The sequence below is a fragment of the Stegodyphus dumicola genome, chromosome X1, assembly GCF_044657685.1.
Source record: "Stegodyphus dumicola isolate Sdum_Otavi_A_Nest chromosome X1, ASM4465768v1".
In the NCBI taxonomy this organism is placed as follows: domain Eukaryota; kingdom Metazoa; phylum Arthropoda; class Arachnida; order Araneae; family Eresidae; genus Stegodyphus; species Stegodyphus dumicola.
In genome coordinates, this window is record NC_140780.1 from 63,306,276 (window position 1) to 63,327,653 (window position 21,378).

Genomic DNA, 21,378 nt, shown 5'->3' on the forward strand with positions numbered 1-21,378 from the left:
TCTGACCCTCTTTAATGAAACGGTGCCCAAAGTCAGAGAGGCTACATACTTGGGAGTTCGTTTTAACGGCTCGCTTACATGGGGTCCTCACATTTCCATGACCATCGGGAAAGCCATAGGAGTCTCTAAGAAGCTCCGAAACTTTCTTGACGCCTCCTCACCACTGGATCTTGCTCGCAAGAAGCACATTTACACATCAATATTAAGACCCATCCTTACATATGCCTCCCCTGCACGGTGCTCTGTTCCCCCTTCGGTATTAAATAAATTGCAGGTTTTCCAAAACAACTACTTACGAAAAATCACAGGAGCCCCCTGGTTCGTTCGCAATGAACAGCTACACAGAGATCTTAAACTCCAAAATCTGGCATTATTCATCAATAAATTAAATAATAATTTTTTCAAGAAAGCCATCACCAACGCGGAGGTAAATTATTCTGACAATTTTAAGTACGAGCTCCTAGAAATTGACATCAATTTAAGGCCCTATGCAACCCACATTTATCGGAATCCCCCATAAATACTCCTAACTTCTGCCAGCCAATTTTTGAAGTTTCAAAGTATGACTTCTTCATTTACACTGGCCTGGGCCACATCAACACAATCTTCCTGCAGTCCCTTATCAAGGTATTCCTGCGAAGCACTGTATGTTATGTCTCCTCTAACCGGGGTTCATTGAGGTGCCTGCAATAGAGGGATATAATTCCTGCTGAAACAGGCATATCAAAAGTATCAAAGTATCAAAGGATATTGAAATCCGCTTCCTCTTTTATTAGTGTTGAAATAGCCTCAGATGTTCACACTGTCATTATTAGAGGACGAAGTTGTCTAAAGGGAATTTAAACACCCTTCTTAAAAGTTCCATAAAGACCCAGACAGAGCTCAGACAAGGGTGAGGCACTTGCTTCAGGTGAAAAATATAGAAGAAGCGTCAAATTAGCTCAAACCAATTAAAAATTCATTTTAAAAAATAAATTATAATTGTAACTTTCAATCCTGGAATACACCAATGAATATGAAAAAGAGTTTTGTTTTAAAAATTATCAATCTGATTTAAAACAAGAATTAATAACATTAATTCATTGTCAGAAGAGAAAAGGTTTCGGAGAAGAGCATGTATTGTTTTCTAACTATTAAAATTTACTATTGGAAGTAGTATGTAACGAGCTGCGTACGTTAAACTTGCATAAAACTATCACACTTCCGAGATTAGTACCTCTTTACTTGGTCTCACATTAATTTATGCTGCTCCTACTTTGCCATAACAAGCTTTCCGTCCGCTAACTGAGCATATAACGGCGAGGCAACTACAAACAGTTTTTTGTAGCATGACCCTCGAAGACCCATTGGAATAGCGTCCGGAGACTGAGCATATGTGTTTGAAAATGAAATGTACCCTATTATTAGTCTTTGTTCTATTTTTTACGTAAAAGGTTTCAATGAATTTGTGCTTATTTTGAGGTTTATCTTCTCGTGTCCGTGTTTAATTTGCTAGGGAACTATGAATATGGTTTCATTTATGGTTATTTCTGGGCAGACACATATTACTTAGATGGATTAAACAAATTGGTACATTAGTTTCTCTTATTCTTTGTCGGCATGAATTGTTATGTAAGGTAAGCTAGAACTTCGTTTTTTTTCTGGCGTTCTGTCACTTATAGTGAAACAATAAAATGAATTTTTTAGTTTGAAAGAAATATAAAATGGCGTTTTATAAATTCGAATATTTTGTGGAAGATTTAAGGTAAACTGTTCTGACTAATTCTAATATCATTGATTTTGACACACAACAACATATTTAAAAAAATCTAGTTTTGTTCCTTCGACATAAAAATATATTTAAAAAAATTACTACTACATTTTCATAAAGAATTTTTTAAAATAAAATTTCGGAAAGATTGAAACGTGAAAAAAGAGATGCAGATGAAAGCTATGAAATGTTGTTTTATTTAAAAACATAAAACATCGAATTCAGTTAGACCAGAAACGGCAAACTAGTTCATCGCTTCGTATAAATCGACGAAATCGCTGCATTGACAAAAGTTCTTTCCAATACGCGAATCACGATTTCTGATTTGTCAAAACATTTCACGATCTTTATTACACGAAATTGTAGCTACAAAAAACTGTATTGACGTTGGCTACCGAAAACAGTAACGGTTTTGAAAAAAGGAAACGCAATGGGATTAGCCTTGAAATTGTTGCAGCGTTATGCTACAGAAGGAAATAATGTTTTTAGAAGGATTGTAACAGGCAGATGGAGCATGGATTTGTCACCAAATGTCTGAAACGAAACAACTTTCTCTGGTTTTCCGGAGCCCAAGAAAGCAAAGCCACCTCTTTCTTCAAGAAAATTAATGTACACTATATTTTGGGATTATCAAGGAATTTTGTTAGTGGACTGGATGAATTAGACCTTAATTCGCATGGTGAATGTGTCGAAAAGTAGTTTAGGATGTGTAGATTTTTCTGTAATAAAATACAAATGAAAACAAATTGAGTATCTCTTTTAATACCCAAACGGTACTTACTTTCTGGATGAGCTTTTATCATTTGAACCCGAAAAATTGCTTTTGTATTGCTTAATAAATCTGAGATTTTTATAATGATTTTCTGACTTACCTCTTATAGCCTAGGGAAGGGTTTCTTAAACTTTTTTCAGTCGCGACCCCCTTTTTATCACTAAGATTTTTTCGCAGCCCCCAGGACCCCATAATATTTACGAAAATTTTGCAGGATCCCATAAGCATTACGCAAATCCGACACACGCGTGTGTGAAACTGTCAATTTTTTCACTTGTACTGTAATATACTATTGCAGTTTTATGTCATTAGCTTTAATTTCTAAATTTAAGACATAGAACAATGTGAAAATTTTAAATAAGTGACAGACGAAATGACAGCGTCACGTGCAAAGCAAGTAAAATGAACGTTTCTATTATAAAAAGAATGCGTCGAAAAGTTTTCCTTTTTTCTTTGTGTGTATTGTCTTATTTTTATGTATGTTCAGGTACATTGTGTAAAAATAATTGGTAATTGTAAAATTAAATAAGTTAAAGAAATATCAAAACTACTAAATTTTTTGGCGAACCCCTGCTGCAGGTCCCGCAAACCCCCTGGGGGTCGCGACTCCCAGTTTAAAAGTGGCTTAAAGTAAACGCTACAATATTTACAACAGGCTCACTTAAATTCCATTCATAAATTGCTTTCCTTTAACTGGGCTGGGAGTACTTATTTGCCATTCCTTTCGAAATCACTTCTTCTCTCTTCCCCACGATGTGTACAAAATTATATTTCTGTGGGTGGACAGCAAGGAGAAGACAAGATTTTGACCGTTGGAAAAGATTCTAAGATGGCGTGTTGTTTTGTTGTCTTAAAACATCCAGTATAAGCAATCATCCATACCCCGTGTAAATAATAAAAATGTGCTTTAATGCAAGGCTTGATGATCCAATTATTTCCCCACATTTCAATTTTTTATATCTTGTTCTTCCAATTATCATTTTATTACTGTGACCTGTGGAGCATTAGTAGCACTTACACCAACATTATGCCTTAAATTCTATAATTTTAATATAAATTTTAATTTATGGTACTTGCCTTATATTCAGTGGTTACTGATAATACCATGTTTCTCAAAATGTCATAAAAAGATACTTTCTTCAGCAGCTTTTTATTGATTACTGATTGGCATTAATTTATCCTACTAGCAGTTGATGAATTCTGTTTCGCACACATACACACAAACACACAAAGTAATATTAATCCAAACCTTACCCACGGATCTGCATTCAGGGCAATCATGTTGAAAGATGCACTGGTCTGCATGCTTTTGAGCCACAGCTGCCAGTTCTTCATCCCAAACCTGAAACCGAACATATGGATATTTTACAAATTGTTATAAAATAGATTATATCTCGAAAATACGAACACTTATAGCCAGGAAGTTCATTTTAAATCATACAGATATAATCCTCTGAGGAACACATAGACTTTTTATTGAAGTAACTAATTCACTAATTTCATAAACATGGATATAATCAGTATAGAAATTTTTTTGATAATACATTCTAACATAAAAGTCAGCAGATACATTATAGCGAATTATTGCATTTCTCCTTGTATGCTGTTGTGGTGTAACCAGTAGGACGTCCAGTTAGCAGTTCGAAGATCCGTGGTTTGAAGCTTTTCGAAGCATAGCCGATATAAGTCGCATTTTCAGCTCCCATAATCTATAGTGACGCCCGAAATGAAATGTCGTGGTCGCTTATTCGCGTATTCACCTGGATTTGGTTAACTGGATCTGATGTCTCTCCACAAGCACCCTTCAAATGGTTAATAATGTAAGGAATGATCGTATTCCTTCACGTTTAATCTCGTGGTGTAAGTGGTAGCATGCCCAAATTTACTTTTAATGGTTTCGAAAATTCTAATAATGCTTTACAGTGTCTACAAATCAGGCAGTGATGAAACAAGTCAACAAATCAGGTAGTGATGAAATACTGTATACCGATCTAAAATTCGGGAGGCAGTATTTCGTTACTTGATTTGCTGACTGCATCTGATATGCCTCTCCCAATCACCTTTCCAGCGGTTGAGAGTATAAGAAATGATCCCATTTCTCCGCACTTGCTTTCTATGTGTAGTAGGGCATTTAGCTAGCAAGTGGAAGATAAAACTTTACTCGAATCCTGGTGAGGGTATATTTCATATTTCACGTTTCTTACTCCGATAAACATTACGTCTTTATAGAATTACAGTGCAAGAATACGTTCCTTAGTGAGTTAAATTACAACTGATTGTGGCAAAGAACATGCGGCTGCCTACTTATGTGGGCCTTCATGAAGGAAAATGGAAATTTTTAGGAAATGGTGAGCATGGAATAAATAACAGAAATTTCAGTGTTGTCAATGCGACTATCCGCGAATAAGATTGCGGGCAAAATTATCACTATAAAAGGTTTCCATCAGCTCGGCCATTAATGAGCTTACGTTTTACAATAATTAATGTGTGGGAAATTTAATTTGAATCTGATCTTAAAAACCTTCAACAATTTTTTAAAACCTTCAGTCATTTCTGGTTTAGCTTTTCCAGATAGAATTTTAGCTCATATTTTAATGGAAAAGCTTCTTTTTAGTCACATTCTATCCTGTTAAGTTTTTTGATAGTGAATGCAATTATAAACTTCTCCTATGGATATTCAAGGAATTTCTGGCTATGACAGAAAGGCTCATCAAGTACATATCTTGTTTTGTACCTGAAATTTTTTTATTTGAAACTGTTAACGAGCTCATCAGCTATTCTCGAGTAAAAAATTTCAAGCTATAAAAAAATTAAAAAAAAAAAGGGGGGGAAGAAAGAAGTGCATAAAAACCGTTGGATATGTTATGTCCTTTATATTTATAACATAGAACGAAAACCAAACGCTTTGATTGTCATACCTCTGTGTATATGCAAGACAGTATGCAAAACAATTATGGCATTGTTATTTTATTAACTAAGAGGATACAGATTATCCAAATGAGAAGAAAATTAAACGATGGCCGCGTGGGAGTTCTGTACTTAATTAGGAGTAAAATTCATTGCGTGTAAAAAATTTATTTTGATAAAACATTATATTTCGATATAACGAAGTTTTTGCTGTTGTGAAGCGCTTCCTGCACGTAATTAAACCGCGAAAATAGCATTTTCAAGGACAAGCTGTGAAAATGTATTAGCGGCAAAAAGTAACTTTTATGAGCGTTTCCGGAGAGACTGCCATCTTGTGGCAGAATAATGTACTACAAATCTCTGGGTGGAAGCGAAAATTGAATGATCGCTTGCTAAAATGAAGATCAATGAACTATGAAGTACCACTCAGTTCGGAAAGGAAATGCATTTTGTGGTTAATTTATGCGTTTCTGTAACACTGCGCTACATAAAATTATACTCATTTAACATTTTTTGGTATAATTTTTTAATTTATGCATCTCTGTGAAGGTGGGAAAATCTGTTGTTAGACAGCGTGCTAATGATTATTTGTGTACTGAAATGTGTGAAGTAGTAAGGCACAGTTTTTATTATTTGTTATAATGGAGCAAATGTTTATAAAGATTACCTATTAGGTATATTATAAATCGCATAAATTAGATAAATTTCATCAATCAGACTCATTATTAAAAGCACAAAAAATGCACATATTTTTAACAAATACCTGTATTACTTTAAATCATTAAGTTAATGAAGCAATGGGTAGTAATTTAAACGATAAATTAAAGATCTTATACCATGTCGAATGGCTACACCTCTAAGAGTACAAGTTGCCAAACCACGTCGATGGTAAATGCCCAGCTATTGTAACTTGATGTAATTGAAGGCGAAAAGACATTTTCTAACGCCAAAAAAATTTTTATAATATTCATATGACAGTTATTTTTGCGCTTTTAAACAAACAAAGAAAAGATACACGACTAAACGTTCATTATTATGAGAAACTGCTTCTTGAAAGCATTTTAAATCAAAAGCTTTATGAAGAGAAAGATATTATACTTTAAAGTCACATTTGAAAATTAATTCACATAACCTTATAGAGTCATTAGGTTATTTTGAAGCAGGAGAGGTAAAAATGTGCAATGCTGTCACCGGGACTCGAACCTGGAACTCTCGAATACGTGTCGAATGTGCTACCGTTACAACACGAGGGCATGCTAGAAGGAGGAAGAAAATACCTTACATACTCCGTCTTTTAAAGGGCGACTGAGGATTTGGGGACCCAGTCGCCAAATCCCGGTGCTGACGAATTATCATCCAACACCTTTTAGTTCGGGGGCCACGGTAGACTACATTAGGATTTGTTGATGCTGGAGACTTGGAAAATGAGCAGTGCCCTCGCCGGTACTCGAACCTGGACCTCTCGAATACGCACCGAGTGTGCTGCTGTTACACCACGAAGGCATGCAGAAAGGAGGGAGAAAATAACTGATATACTCCCCCTTTTAAAGGGCGACTGCGGATTAGGGAACCCAATCGCCAAATCCTGGTGGTGAAGAATCATCGTCCACCACCCTTTAGTTCGGACGCCACTGCAGAGTCATTAGATAACTAAGCAGGAGAGGTGAAAATGTGTAATACTGCCACCAGGACTTGAACCTGGAACCTGGACCTCTCGAATACGCGTCGAGGGTGCTACTGTTACAACACGAAGGCATGGTAGAAGGAGGAAGAAAATATCTTATAATCTTACACTTAAAATACATGGCCATTCTATAAAACCTCAATTAATTTCGGCATGAACTATGTGTCTTCTGAACTTAAGGCTCAGAAATAGCATTTTTCTTTAATTTCACCTCCGAAAAAAATGTTAAAGACTGTAGAAACATCTTTGGCAAACTGTAAATAATTTCGTTGTGTTTTTTACTGTTGAACAAGTGAGATTAACTGCATTAAATATTAAATACGATCCTGCGGTCCTAAGATAGGCAATCAGCGGGATTTCTAGCAGATACATAGTTCTGATATTATAATCGCATTATATATTGCTGTAGTATACATTGCATTATAAAAGAAGTCTTCATAACTGCCAGCATAGCATATTTTGAAAATTACAGAACCTAGGAAAACTTGCTGAAGCATTATTTACAGATTGAACTCTATTTAATAATTTTCTGACAAATTTTGATATGTTTAACTCAACTAATTTGAAATGAAATTCGACATCACTTGTAAGTGCAATGTCAGTTGTTATTTTACATGCAATAAAACGCTTATTAAATTATTTATATAATCGTATTAAAAACATCTAAAAAATATATCAGCCTCAAATTTTAAACTAAATTTTTTCTGTTCTAGTTAAGAAAAAGAATTGAATTTGGAAAACCTGTTAAAAATTTCTAATCCTTAATTAACAAGAGGACTTTATCAAGAGCTTGGTAAATTTTTGTAATATGTTTTTGCTTATAAGTTAAAAAAAATATGCTAGCATTTAAAATTGTTAAAAGAGCTATGTTCCTACCCAAGAGTTAAGCATGGAACAGTGAGATGAGCTTATCTTCAAATTTCGCTAACCAAATAATGACAAATTAATACAACAGTTTGCATAGCGTAAATTACAGAACTATGATACAATACGTAACGCCACACAGTGTGAAAAAAATCCAGATCCCAGGCTTTCGCATTCAAAGCGACAGTCAGTATGGGATATAGTCTCCTTCGGCTGTAGTACATTCTTGACACCGACAGTCTGCATCCTCAATTAAATTGTCAAGAGCAGTGATTGGCAATAATTAACTTTGGCGGATGAAAGCAATTTGAGTTTGATTTTTATCAGACCCTCCTGTAACTCAAATCCTGTATCAGAGTTTGTCCCCGAAGGAAGCACACAGCTGTTTATCAAACTGAAATCTAAAAACTGTATAAAACATGCAATTTTTTAGATATTTTTCAGATAATTTCATGCTATTTAATTGGATATCTTTTATGTATTTGCTTTGTTGTTAAAGAATCGTTGAGCATGAAAATTTTTGCATTGATGGTATGCTTTGTTAATTCATTTTGTTTAGCGTGTTTTCCATAGTTGTGACAGCAATTCCACTTTTGAGGCATTTATGAAATTCCTTTGATTTCTTACAAGCTGTAGTTATTACAGCCTAAATCAGCTGTTCACAAACAATTAAGAATATAATAAAAGTACTGACAGGACTTTTATTAAAGTAACTGTTAGCATGTATAACATATCCGTTTAATTTTCTTAGATGTTGTACTTCGATTTCCATTTTACAAATTTGTTAGGATAACAACAAAAAGAAGTATTCCTTAATATTGTAGTTTCAAGTGAAATTTCAAGATATTTCATTAAAAGCAAAACAAATACCAAGCAAATGCAGGAATGCAGGAAATTTTCTGACACTAAATGTTTCACTTTTGAATAATTTTGCATCTATTTACAAAATAATAATTAAGATCAAATCTGCGAAGTTAAAATTATGGTAATTTTGAAGCTTATGATTGCTTATCTTCCCCATGGGCCGGAGCGTGGTCGATTAAGGGTAAAACTTCAGCTCACTTAGCCTTTAACTATAGAGATGGGATTGGCCATGGCATGCAAGTATAGTTAATATAACCTCAACTCTTAATTTTCTGTTTTACTTGCGAAAGGGAATAGAGTTGAATTTAACTTCATAACGGCGGGCCGACAGATATTACACCACACACAAAAATTAATATGATTAAAAAATGGTGGATTAAATTTTAAAAAATTCTTTTCAAGCTGAATTACTACCCTCTTGCACGGAACGATAGTACTGTTAAAATGCTCTTGCACTAACAAAATGAGTAATTATAAAATTAAAATAGGAGAAATATCATTTGTTAATTTGTTAGTTTCAAATCTTGCCAACAGTCTCAAAGAATTTAATAAACACGAAACTATAAGGATACAGATTTTCTTTTCTTGTTTTATAAATCAGTATTAGGCACTGAAGTTAATTTAAGTAAGGGCTGCGGAGTATTTTCATATGAAGTATACTCTGCCCCCAAAAAAGGGGGGGCAGTTCTATATCTCTTGTTCTACTGGGCTGATTAACGAAATTTGACTTGCATTTTTCACGTCTAAAAAGCATGGATTAGGATGGATATATATTAGATTTATATACAGAAATTGTTCTGACATAGGTATTTTGACACAAAATCGGAATTTTCGTGGCTGACATACCGATTTTTTCCCATATTTTGATTCTACTACACAAATTATGAACGTACTGAGAAATTCAAACATTTACCTTGACGCACTTTTTTCAGTTTGCGCACTTTATGGTAACCTATTTTCCTTTCCCTTTCATAGTGCACGATTGGAAAAAAGGCGCAATATTCATTCTTTCAGATAATTATCATTATTTTATATTTTTTAATCATAGCTATTATTTTAGATAATGTTCTCCTTTTTAGGATTTTATTTTAATTGTTTGAGCTGCGTGGTCTTTTCAAACAAATGTTTCTAAATTTTCTATTTATTCATTCGAATTGCGTATTTTAAGTATACTTATTAATATAAATCTTCCACAATTTGACTTTATTTGTTCGACTTATTTGGAAAGAATACTATGAAACCCAGATTACGATACATTTGAAAACTGCATATATTGAAAGAGAAAATCCAATAAAGCAAAGTTAATGCGCCTCTCAGTGGGCTCTTCAGAAAAGCTATATAAATGAGAAAGATGTATAATCGACGAATTAATTTCGGATGAGTTCATTGATTTAAACAGTTTTTAATCACTGTGTCATTGCTTTACACAATTTTATCATCCTACTTTTAGTTTCTTAAAATATTATTCATATTTTATTCAAATATTTTATTTTTAAAATTGACAGAAACAAAGAGCGTAAGATTTAAAAAATTTGTAATTTTATTTGCTAAATTTTATGAAAAAACATTATTTTTTTCTTCTTAACGGTCTATCGTTTTTCTTCTGGCATTCCGCATACCATAAACATTTTTTAAACAACTTCGTATTGCTGACATTCATATAAGTAAAGATATCGCCTTTCACTTCATCAGTATTTAGGGGAATGTATATCATTCTCAAATACTATTCATTTTGGGATACAATACGTATTACGATAAAATACGATACGTGCCAAATACGATACGTATCAGCTATACGTGTCCTATTTGGAAACGTTTAGAAATTAGCCTATATCTTGGGTAATTTTGAATAAAAACTCTAATCTTTTGCAGGTATTTCTAAAAATACATATACTTTAAGGTGGTGGTAAGGTACTCAAAAATGTTTTCGAAAAATTTATAAAATTTATTAAAAAATACAAATTTAAAAAATTAATAAAGAAATGTCTGTGAATTTTATATCGATTGAATCTAGATTTCGAACTGGAGAGAAGGAACCAAATAAGTTTAATAAAAAAAAAGAGTGATATTTATAAATATATACCAAAAATTCAATTAGCATTAAAGAGAAACATTTTGAGTGCAAATGTTTCAGAAACTAGTCTTGCGATTTTTACAAAACTTGGCATATTGGCATAATTTGAGTATAACTGAACTATGGAAAAAATAGGGTGTGTGTGTGATTAAGGCAAAGCCTCGAGGGCTATCTGCCTAAGGGAAGGGATGCCTTTCTAAGGGAAACTGGCTCGTAGACACGTGACACATGGGGAAAACCACGAAAACGCCCATGCAGCCAGCCCGTTCGCAGGATTCGAACCTCGGACCGAACTACCAGTGTTCAGCGATTTTACCGCTCGGCCACTGGTGGGCTGGAAAAAACAGGTACGCTATTTCAGAAAAAGTCCGATTTTGTATCAAAATACCTATGTTAGAACAATGCTATATATAAATCTAATATATATATCCAAAGTTAAGCTTTTTGGCTCTATAGAACTTGAGCTAAAAGTCCCAATGTATGAGTTGTTGAGAATAGTTCTTACGGAGAAATTCTGAAAGTCCTTATTTTAATATTTCAGATTTCTTGTTTTGGTAACAGAAATGCATTTTTAAAAATTTTATACAGGTCTTAAACTTTATTAAAATGATTAATTTTTTGTGATTTTGAAAAAGCCTTTTTTATACTGAAATCAGTTTTTAGAATAACATTTTCTGATGTCTTTAGCAAAGTTTATTGCAATCCGACTGAAATACATTCATTTTCAATTCACATTAGCAGATAAAAGCCCTTTTACTGTATTTTACCTGTATATTTAACATAAATAGTAAAATAAATGGGTATAATGATAAGTAATTACAATTCATTTCAGATTTTTCAGATTTTTTTTTGCTTTCAGTCTGCAATTTCAAATTATGTAGATGATGGCGCGTATTGCCTCTACCAATCTGAGTTGGTAACCCTGCTAACGTGTGAACGATACCTACAGTCGTGGAGAGCTAAGAGGCAAGCAATTAGTACACTATAGATCAGCGGTTCTCAACCTTTCGACATGCGTACCATCTAAATAAAAACTGAAAAACTTAAGTACCACCGCTGCATCTTACAATGATTATTTTTCAATTTCTCAATAGAAATATTTAAAAAAATATATTTTGCCATTTGCACAACCTATTGGCTATTTGTATTAAATATATATACATAAAAATATATTTGATTAAAATGGGTTACCATTTTTATTATCTAAAATTTCTTAAAATTCTAAAGTTTAGTGCGAAATTTGGGCCTGTTTAAGAGAGACAAATTTCTTTGTGTCTGGTCTTATTTCACTTAGTTTTAACCGTAAATTAGGATCCACTTTTAATTTTGTTCTGTATTTAATTTTTAAATATAACATGGAAGGAAACCCTTGTTCACACAAATAGGTTGTGCAAAAAGGTAATAAAAATTTAATAATTTTATTTGAAATGACTTTAAAGTTATTTTTCGGTTCAGACAAAAGTTAACAAGTGTATTATTTTTGAAATCTTCAGTTCGAGTTCAATCACAGGAAATTTCTAATTTTTTCACTTTTCATTTCTTTCTAAATAAAATTTCTTTTTCTACACGAGGTTTTTGAATTTAATAGTTAAAAGTACTTGTTCTTTGCGTACCACCTATTTTTCTCATGCGTACCACCAGTGGTACGCGTATCACCGGTTGAGAAACCCTCTTATAGATCATTGGCTTAGGAAGTTGAAGACTGCGACAGAGGAAGCCTTCATTAAAATAGGCTGTGTCACAGACCCTGTGTATTGCGGGGCACTATGCAGATCGGCAGAACTGTAGGCAAGACATTTGATTATACTTCTTATGTAAACTTATGGTAAAATAACTTGTTACGTATAAATACTTATTATGTAATATGAATAATGCTGCAAGCATAACTAAGATTTTTATTATGCATTATTGTGCTCGGTTATTTCTTAAGTAATTGTGTGCCTAAGTCTCCCTTTATGTCAGTGGTGTCCAACCGGTTTTACATTAAGGGCTATTTTTAAATTTCTGCTGTACGGGCATCTGGTGTTTTATGTGTGAAAAATAACAATTTCTTGAAAATAGATGATTTTTATGTTTCCAAATAACAAGAAAAATTAATACGAACCTACAAAAAAACTGAAAAAAATCCACAAATAAAACGCAAATATAATGTAGGCTCGAACTAATTTTATTTCAAGTTAGAATATAAAGAAAAGCACATGCTAATAAATTAATTATTAAAAAAAGAAAATATAACTGTTAAATTGTCAAATATATTGTTGCTTTCTACGGGTTCGTGGATATGAAGTGATTGACGACAACACCTTGATGAAGAATTGAAACACAATTTATTCGGGCATTTACAAAGACGCGTTACAATCGTCATGAAACTACGATAAACAAGCTCAAATAACCAGCAACACAGCCTTCAGGCTATTAGGCTATAACTGTGAAGAGAGCTTCACGGCAAAGTACTTAGGTACAGCTCCAGACTCGATCAATCGCTCTCAAGCTAATCAAAGCACTACTACTACCACTCAAAGTACTACTACTGAAGTCAACACACTCAAGATACTTTTCACAATAAACTTCTACTCCGCGTATAGGCAGGGTATTTATAGCTTTTGATCTGCCTTCGGGAACATTCTGGGTAAAACCGGTAAGAATTCCTTCTAGAATGTTCTCGCTCAGTCTATGGCATATCCCCAATTTTGTCGCCAAATGTCACCATATGGGTGATTTCGCGCCAAATCTGGTAACCGTGCCTTTTCTTGCTATTTTATGGCAACCCTAAACCCGCTTTCTATCTTAAGGAAGCTATCTTACCGCAGCTGGGCATTTCGTAGCAATATCATTAAGTCTGCACTGCATTAAGTCATTAATTTGTTAATAACGAGATATTTGATTATTAATTTCTCTAACAACTTATTAAAAATTTGGTGTATGATTTAATACACAGCATGTCGGCACCATGTGGTTTTCCACATGCTTTGGAGTCAATATATGTTTATACTTCCCTTTATTATTTTAAGTTTTGAAGAAGCCTGCTCACAGAGGGTATGTTGACCTAAAAATGCTTTCACTGTTAGTGCACATCTAAGTATATTTTTGTATTCAACAGAGTCCGTTATTTTAATTTTCTATGCTTTTGAGTGCTATATCAGAAAGAAGAGTAATATTCCCTAATTCTGCCTCCGAATTGTTATATTTCTTTTATCAACAAACGGTTTTTTCTGAATAATAAAATGGGCTCCATAAAAAAATTGTCTTGGAATCATCTTTTAAATTCAGAAAGTTTTTCAACATGCTTAGATGGATCATTCTTCAGATTTTAAATTCCGAGTATAGGAAGATGAAAAATGACAGAAAATGTATAGTCTTTCTTCCATAAGTTGCTCTTCCACATTTTAGCCAGTAAAACAGATATTGAGTACATAATATTGAGTACGAGTTTTCCTTTTCCTTGTAATGTGGTATTTAGGTTGTTGAGATTTATCAAACTGTAGGGGAAAATACACACATATTTCCAAATCAGATCTCATACGTAGATGTAGTTCACCATAGCGTACCTTTGCGGCGCTACCGTATTTCGGGACAAAGGCACATCTTTTATAACTATGATTAACTCATTTTTGTTTTTAAATTTGTGAAATAAAGACTCTGATATTGCCATCATAGCTTCTTTTATAACGACCCCCGTCTTTCCTTCTTATGTTATGCAAGAATGTAACGTGTTTTGAAGGTTGCTTTTGTGTGATTCTCTGTTTCATTTTTGAGAGTAAAAAGGCAGCTTTTTTTAGCTTTCAGAGGAAATTTCAGTAATAGAACTTCATGTACAGATCTGAACCAATATTTACAGTTAAATACAACAAAAAGGGCTTACATTAAAGCAGGCAATCTAATTCTAATCCGTAGCGCAGATAAAACCGCGGAAACGGGATAGAGTGAAGATGAGAACATGCCAGTAGTGGAGCACAAATGCAATGCCCCTATACATGACGTGTAACTGTACGTTTTTTATGGTTATTTTTACATTAGGATTAGAGTAAAGTTTTCATCTCATATTGTGATTGTGGATGGCGAGCGTCTAAAGATAGGATTGCCAGGTCCGCGAGCCACCTTTTGGGACACCACTGCTTTAAGCGTCTGATGGTTCCCTTAAATTGTATTTCTGCGCAAACGGTCATTCGAGGAGGCATCACTTCTGCGAATCTCTGCATTCACAAATATTTGTTTCATGAAATCTATAGCTGTTCAAACATTTAGAAGCGGTTCATGATTCGTCCACGCTGCGAATTTACAAGTCTGAATTGACATATGGAATAAGCCGATAATATGCCTACCTCTATTAGTAATGCTCCAGTCTGCCTGATATTTTCTCATCATAAGTTTCTTTAGCGAGGTCTTCAAATGTGAGACAGTAAAACTCTTCGTACGGTAGCACTTTTCACTGTGTGTTAGCTACACTGTTAGTCAAAGGGTCTGTACATACATTCTCTTCAACTACGTTATATGCGGGAACACTAAAAATATGTAAAATATTAAAGTAGGTTTTAAACGATGTAATGGTAACGGCGACTGTTCAAGTGCCCTCTATTGCTTATCCGATATACTATCAATTTGCACTGTACTCGACGACGGACGACTGATGAAACTAGGAACAAATATTTTCACTTTTCATTGTCTAGCACTCCATTAACGCCAGTTTTCGTTGCGTTTCTCAATGCTTCCCTGGAACAGGGACTAGTTTACAAAACCGAAAACCCGACGCAAGTTCGTTATCGAGTCTTTCCTTCTAATGTTTTCAGAATAGTAACTATCCTAGAATTAAGAATACACAAAAAATTTTGACGTGTTTAAAATAGTCTAACAGGATTTGGAGACAGCTTTGAAAATACCACATGTACACCATGGGACACCTGCATGGGAACTCTAATCCGGGAGAAATAGCTAAATGTTCTCGGGGAAACAGTTGTAAGATTTTATATTTATTTTAAATAAACAAGTTAATTTAATTTCACGTTCTTTCCTATATGCCTTCATTCTCCTAATTGTCAATCCAAGAACATTTAAATTTGGTAGCGCGCGTGAAGGAATGCAAATTCTACCTTGAGGAGAGAAAGTTTAAATACTGAGTTTTAGAAGGAGAGTTAGGCTATTGACGTCACCTCTATTGCGTGAGCTCTATTCCCACAGTTATTGCTGGTTTACGTGGCATATAAGCCTGCCACTAGTTTCGACTCGGTTTTAAGTAAAGGAGTTTTCTGAGCCTTGTAACGTGATTTCTATTACTTTTTAACATCTTCGAGCGTTAGTTTAATTTTTGGTTATTTCAGTTACCGCTGAAGTGAGGCGTAGTGTGTTAGCGCCAAGTCGACGCATTGTGAATTTTAAATAGTTTAATAAAGGGTACTTTTAACCCTTCTCCTGTGTAATTCCTACACGCATTTACTACATGTACAGTTGTCACTTAGAAGATAAGCAAGTGGATCTCCCACAGTGACGAATAAAATAAATTTTATGTTAGTGTTGCCTAAGACATGAATGCTATTTTAAGAGTTCCTAAGAGAAAAGAGGTTGGAAAAAGCTAGTATAGAACATCTGCAGTGCAGAGAAGGATTCACCTGGACAGTAACTGGGCAACGAGCGCTTCTGAGATAAGTCACATTTCTGGTTCGTCGTCAGTTATGGATATGACTGTACGTGCAGACAGGTGACAGAAATATTATGCTATGCATTCTGACTACAGTACTTGGCAAATCTCTAGTATTCCTAACGTGCCAACAAATGTTTAATTATAGCAGGTGGCAGTTTGGCCCCAGAAAAATGTGCTATATCGTGAACCCACCGCTCTGTTCGCTTTACCAACGAATTATCTCCAGTGTCTTCGACACTGTAAGTATATGAAATCAAATGAATGTGAAGAATCTTGAAGTAAATTTAAAGAAAGCTATCAGAAGTTTTAAATTAATATTAACTTAAATGTAAAACTGTTCATGTAAATTTAAATAAGTTGCAGAAGTGGTTTTTCGCTTCAAGATATGTACTACAGTAATACACTGCAGGACATTAAATTGCTACATGGCAAAGGGGGCATCACCAAGCGTCAAATTTGCGTGGAAAATACTGCATGCTGGTATATGCAAATAATTAGCATTCCAGCTCATGAGCACAAAACACGTACGAATAACGCCATCTGCACTGTGTATAAATTGTAAGACTGCATCGTGTAAGGAGAAACTTCTACCAGCATGTGCCGGTCGTTCACCGGTGACTCCAGGGAGACCAATGTGTTAAGAGAGGGGAGGATATAAGGAAGTACTTCCCCCCGTATTCTATTGTAGTGTAACTGATAGCATATCCTGCTAGCAATCGGAAAATTAGGAGTTCGAATTCCGTCGATAGCATAGCTGGTTTTCTTACATTTCTCAATTTCGAAAACCAATAGTTTCTGCAATTCTTCGAAATCATCATTCTTAAAACGTTATTATCGCTGTAAAACTTTTCTTACGAGTTTATGTCTTCCTGTGCATAAATTAAAATTATTTTCATATAGGTTTTCCAGAAGCCTTTAAAATAATTAATTTTATAGAACCTATTGTGTTTATTATAGTTAAACAAGTGTTATTGAACAAAACAGTTTATCATATATTTTGGTTTCAATGATCATTCTGTCGTTAAGAAATTCTTTTATTTTACTGGTACATACTTTACATAAGTTATAATATTGTAAATTCAATTTCTTATTAAATCAGACTTTGATAAATAATGATGATAATTATTTCTATCACGTGTTAATATCGTTGTTCTACACAAAATAATTTTAATTATTTAAATGCTACCATAACTGCTTCATTCCTTTGTAGATATAAACTGCACTGACTTGAGCTGAAGAGTTCCACTGTTCTATATTAAATACCTCTTTTAAATTTGCTTCCAGAAGTTTTTAATTTTTAAGAAAATATATAATAAAAATTTTCTTCCTTCGTGTATTAAATGGAATTTAGATCTTATGTGTGTTTTATTACTGCGCTGCGCAATCTTAATTAATCAAAAAATTCAGTTTTTTCTTTAATCATTTACATTGTAATCTGTGTTACATGCATTGCATTAAATTCTGTAGGTTTGTTATTTGTGCTTAAACTATGCTTAGTTGATAGAAGCTTCTGTCAACTAAACATCTACATAGCAACAAAAGTAAATCGAAAATAAATTCTTTTGCTTTTGAAGAATGAAAAGTTGTGATTTCTTAACTTCCCTTTTCACTATTCTCTGAAATAAAATTCATTTCGCAGGAGGAGCAAATCTACAATTAAGTTACAACGTTAAATTCAGTTTGGCTTAATCAGAATGCTAGTCTAAACTTTTAGACCTCCAGACAAACTTTCGTCCTGTTTTTGACTAGCGTCAGTACCAGAACGCTAAGTAAATACAGCAGAAATCTAAAGATATGGTTACTGTACTTATTTATTACCACTAAAGATTTCTTTTAACTTCATTTGAAGTACAGAAATAAATTAACTAACAAAATTTACTTCCGTTTCTAGCCGGAAAGTCACATAGCAGTTAATAAAATTATTTACAGTTCAAAAGTTTAAATTTTGATTCTACCATCTGGCTGGGCAATTTGCACGATTACTCCTTGAAAATGAAACTCACCATATGGTAAACAAATGCTCACGCTATGCGAATTCTCCGGCTTCTTTCCGGCTAGACGATATTTTCCTCTCAAACTTAGAATTTCGCTACTATTTAAAACTCCTCTTATTTTCATATCATGGTAGAGAGACGAAATAATTGTAGTATAGAACAGATTTTAGTATAAGAAATAACGTGTACATTAAAATAAACAGTACAAAGTGGCAATAAAATATTATGTAGTGGTCATGTAATGAGATTGGTTAATCACGCAGTCTTAATTAGAGTGCTACGTAAAATTTGTGGGGCTTATGTTTCAAAATATATAACGCTTATGGTAAACAATGCAACTCCATAGAAGATCTAAAAGACTATGGTCACAAATTATTTGAGGTTACTGCCCACAAATTAGAACTCACGCTGTTAAAGACTGTAACGATTCTATGCCTTAAGTGAATTTATTAAAATTCCTTAAATGTATCACGCATAGGATTTTTTTAACACATATAAATAACCTATAATTTTATATTTAACGAATAAATGTGAAATGGCAAATTTATCGTGAGAACCGATTTTCTGTGTTTGCATAATTATGTACTAGTACTATGTATATGCACTAATAACCTTCTTTTCTTTGTTTTCTCCGCCAGCGAGACAGCCGGTTCGCTTATGAAAGGTGCTTGTAAGCCTGTTTAAATCCCGTTGACGACTATAAGTATTTCTTAGAGTCTTACATCAAGCTTCCCAAAGTCTTTCTTTGAAAGGGAAAGCGGTTGAAGGAATTAAAAAGAAATTGGTTGGTTGGTTTCTGTTTATTGAGATTACGGTAAAGCACACTAGGGCTATCTGCCTAAGGGTAGAGATGCCTTCGTGGAGGACTTTCTAAGGGAAACTGGCTCGTATACACGTTACACATAGGGAAAACCACGAAAACGCCCATACAGCCAGTCCGTTCGCGGGATTCGAACCTCGGACCGAACTACTAGAGTTCAGCGACTTAATTCAGCCCACCAGCCCGCTCGGCCGCCGGTGGGCCTAAAAAGAAATTGGATGGTGAACTATACAGTGAGTAACATTTTGGAAGGGGAATAAGAACAATGTGCTGGCAGCGAAGCATTATCGCTGTGTGCAAACTGATCGATCATTCAAATAACGAATTCTTCAAGTTGTCGAATTTTTGTCCCAGACACTATAAATTTGCACATAGAAACATGTGCATACACTTAAGTATGTTGATGCAAGCATCACTAATGCAAATGTATAAATACCGAATACTATTACAGATATTACAGATGATTACATGTAAATATACAGTCATTATTAAATACATTAACTGGTTCGAATAAATACGCTGGTGCAAACACGCCTAATACAAATAATGCAGGCACACAGTTCCTGTTACAGATACCGTAAATTTGGAAGTAAATGCGTGTGTGCATAGTTATACACTTTAAAAGTACATAAGACTAGCACAAAATATATTAATGAGACATCGTTAATGCAAATTTTTCGGTACCAAGTTCTGTAACAGAATTAGATAATAACATTTATGAATACAATCACTATAGAAATATATTAATTAGTTCAAATAAATATAGTTCACATGTTGATGCGGGCATCGAAGATAGAGATATAGAGTTAGAAATTTCCTTACAGATATTATTAATAAATACATGTGTATATGCAAACATTATTAAAATTCATTTGATGGTTAAAATAAATATGTTGATGCCGACACTCCTAATACAAATCTAGAGATGTTCAGATTCTGTTTCAGACACGATTAATTTGTAAATGAATACATGTAAAGGAATACATATAGTCACACAACACTTTTCGTCACTCCAATAAATGCCGGGAAAAATTATCGTGCGAAGTGAAATTTTTATTTATTCATGTGTGCAAATTCAAGATCGTCGTAGTGAAGTGTCATCGGAAGCGTGTGATTCCATTTTTGGAGATTTCATAAGCAATTTTGTTAGATGTACTAGTAACTATAATAATACAAATTTTATTATTACATTTATTTATTAAATTTTTAGTCCAAAGGGGCTTTGTCCCTGAAGGACTATTATTTTCGTTTTACGATTTTGCGTTGGTTCACTATAAATGTCCGTTTCACTTTTCATACTGTTGCCGCCAAATGTTAGAGTCGATGGATTATATTTGAAGAAATTAAACACTGAAAAATCTACATAAATGTATATATAATTCTCGCATTATGATAAAATAACCGTACATAGGGCCATCGAATTTTGAATGACGTAATCCTCCTACGAATATGGGCATGTGGAAGCCTAAATTTGAAATTTGAAATTTGTTTTTTTATCGATTTCATATTTTGTAAAACTTTAACGAATTTTTAATTAATAAACTCAAAGATTTAAAAGCGAGCAATGGCAACACTCTACGGGGAAGAAAAACCTTTTTATCTCCAGCACGCGAACTGCGTATCGGAAATTCTAAAGATAGGCTCATTTTAAAATTATTTTTCGACATTGCTGTTGAACTGAATTTTATGGTTTATCTGCAAAGAATATGATATTTAATAAATAAAGGTAACACACAAAACGTTAAAAAAACGCCCCTTTGGACGTAATTTAAAATCTGAAACCTTTCATTTTTTTTTTTTAATTAAATAAAATTTCTACAACGTCCAAAAATTTTTGAAGTATATTTTACGATAGCTAATAAATATTAACCCACATAAAATGAACTGGAAACTGGATAAACCATAATACAGGGAAAATATGATGCAACCTTTCCATTAACTGTAGTTTGTTAATTAATAATTAATAAATGTGACATTTATTTTTAAATTAGAGCATCAGATAAGAAAGTGTCTA

The 21,378-nt window shown here is 33.7% G+C and overlaps 1 protein-coding gene across 2 annotated transcripts in view; it reads right to left on the reverse strand.

The window, feature by feature from the left end:
- LOC118205107 (cysteine-rich venom protein AnHyalC-like) overlaps window positions 1-21,378 on the reverse strand; it is a 188,318-nt gene that overhangs the window by 59,610 nt on the left and 107,330 nt on the right. For both annotated transcript variants that reach the window (XM_085807273.1, XM_035377404.2), the window contains exon 3: window positions 3,777-3,864. In XM_085807273.1, coding sequence (XP_085663399.1) covers window positions 3,777-3,864 — 88 coding nt within the window. The remainder of the gene's footprint in view (window positions 1-3,776; window positions 3,865-21,378) is intronic.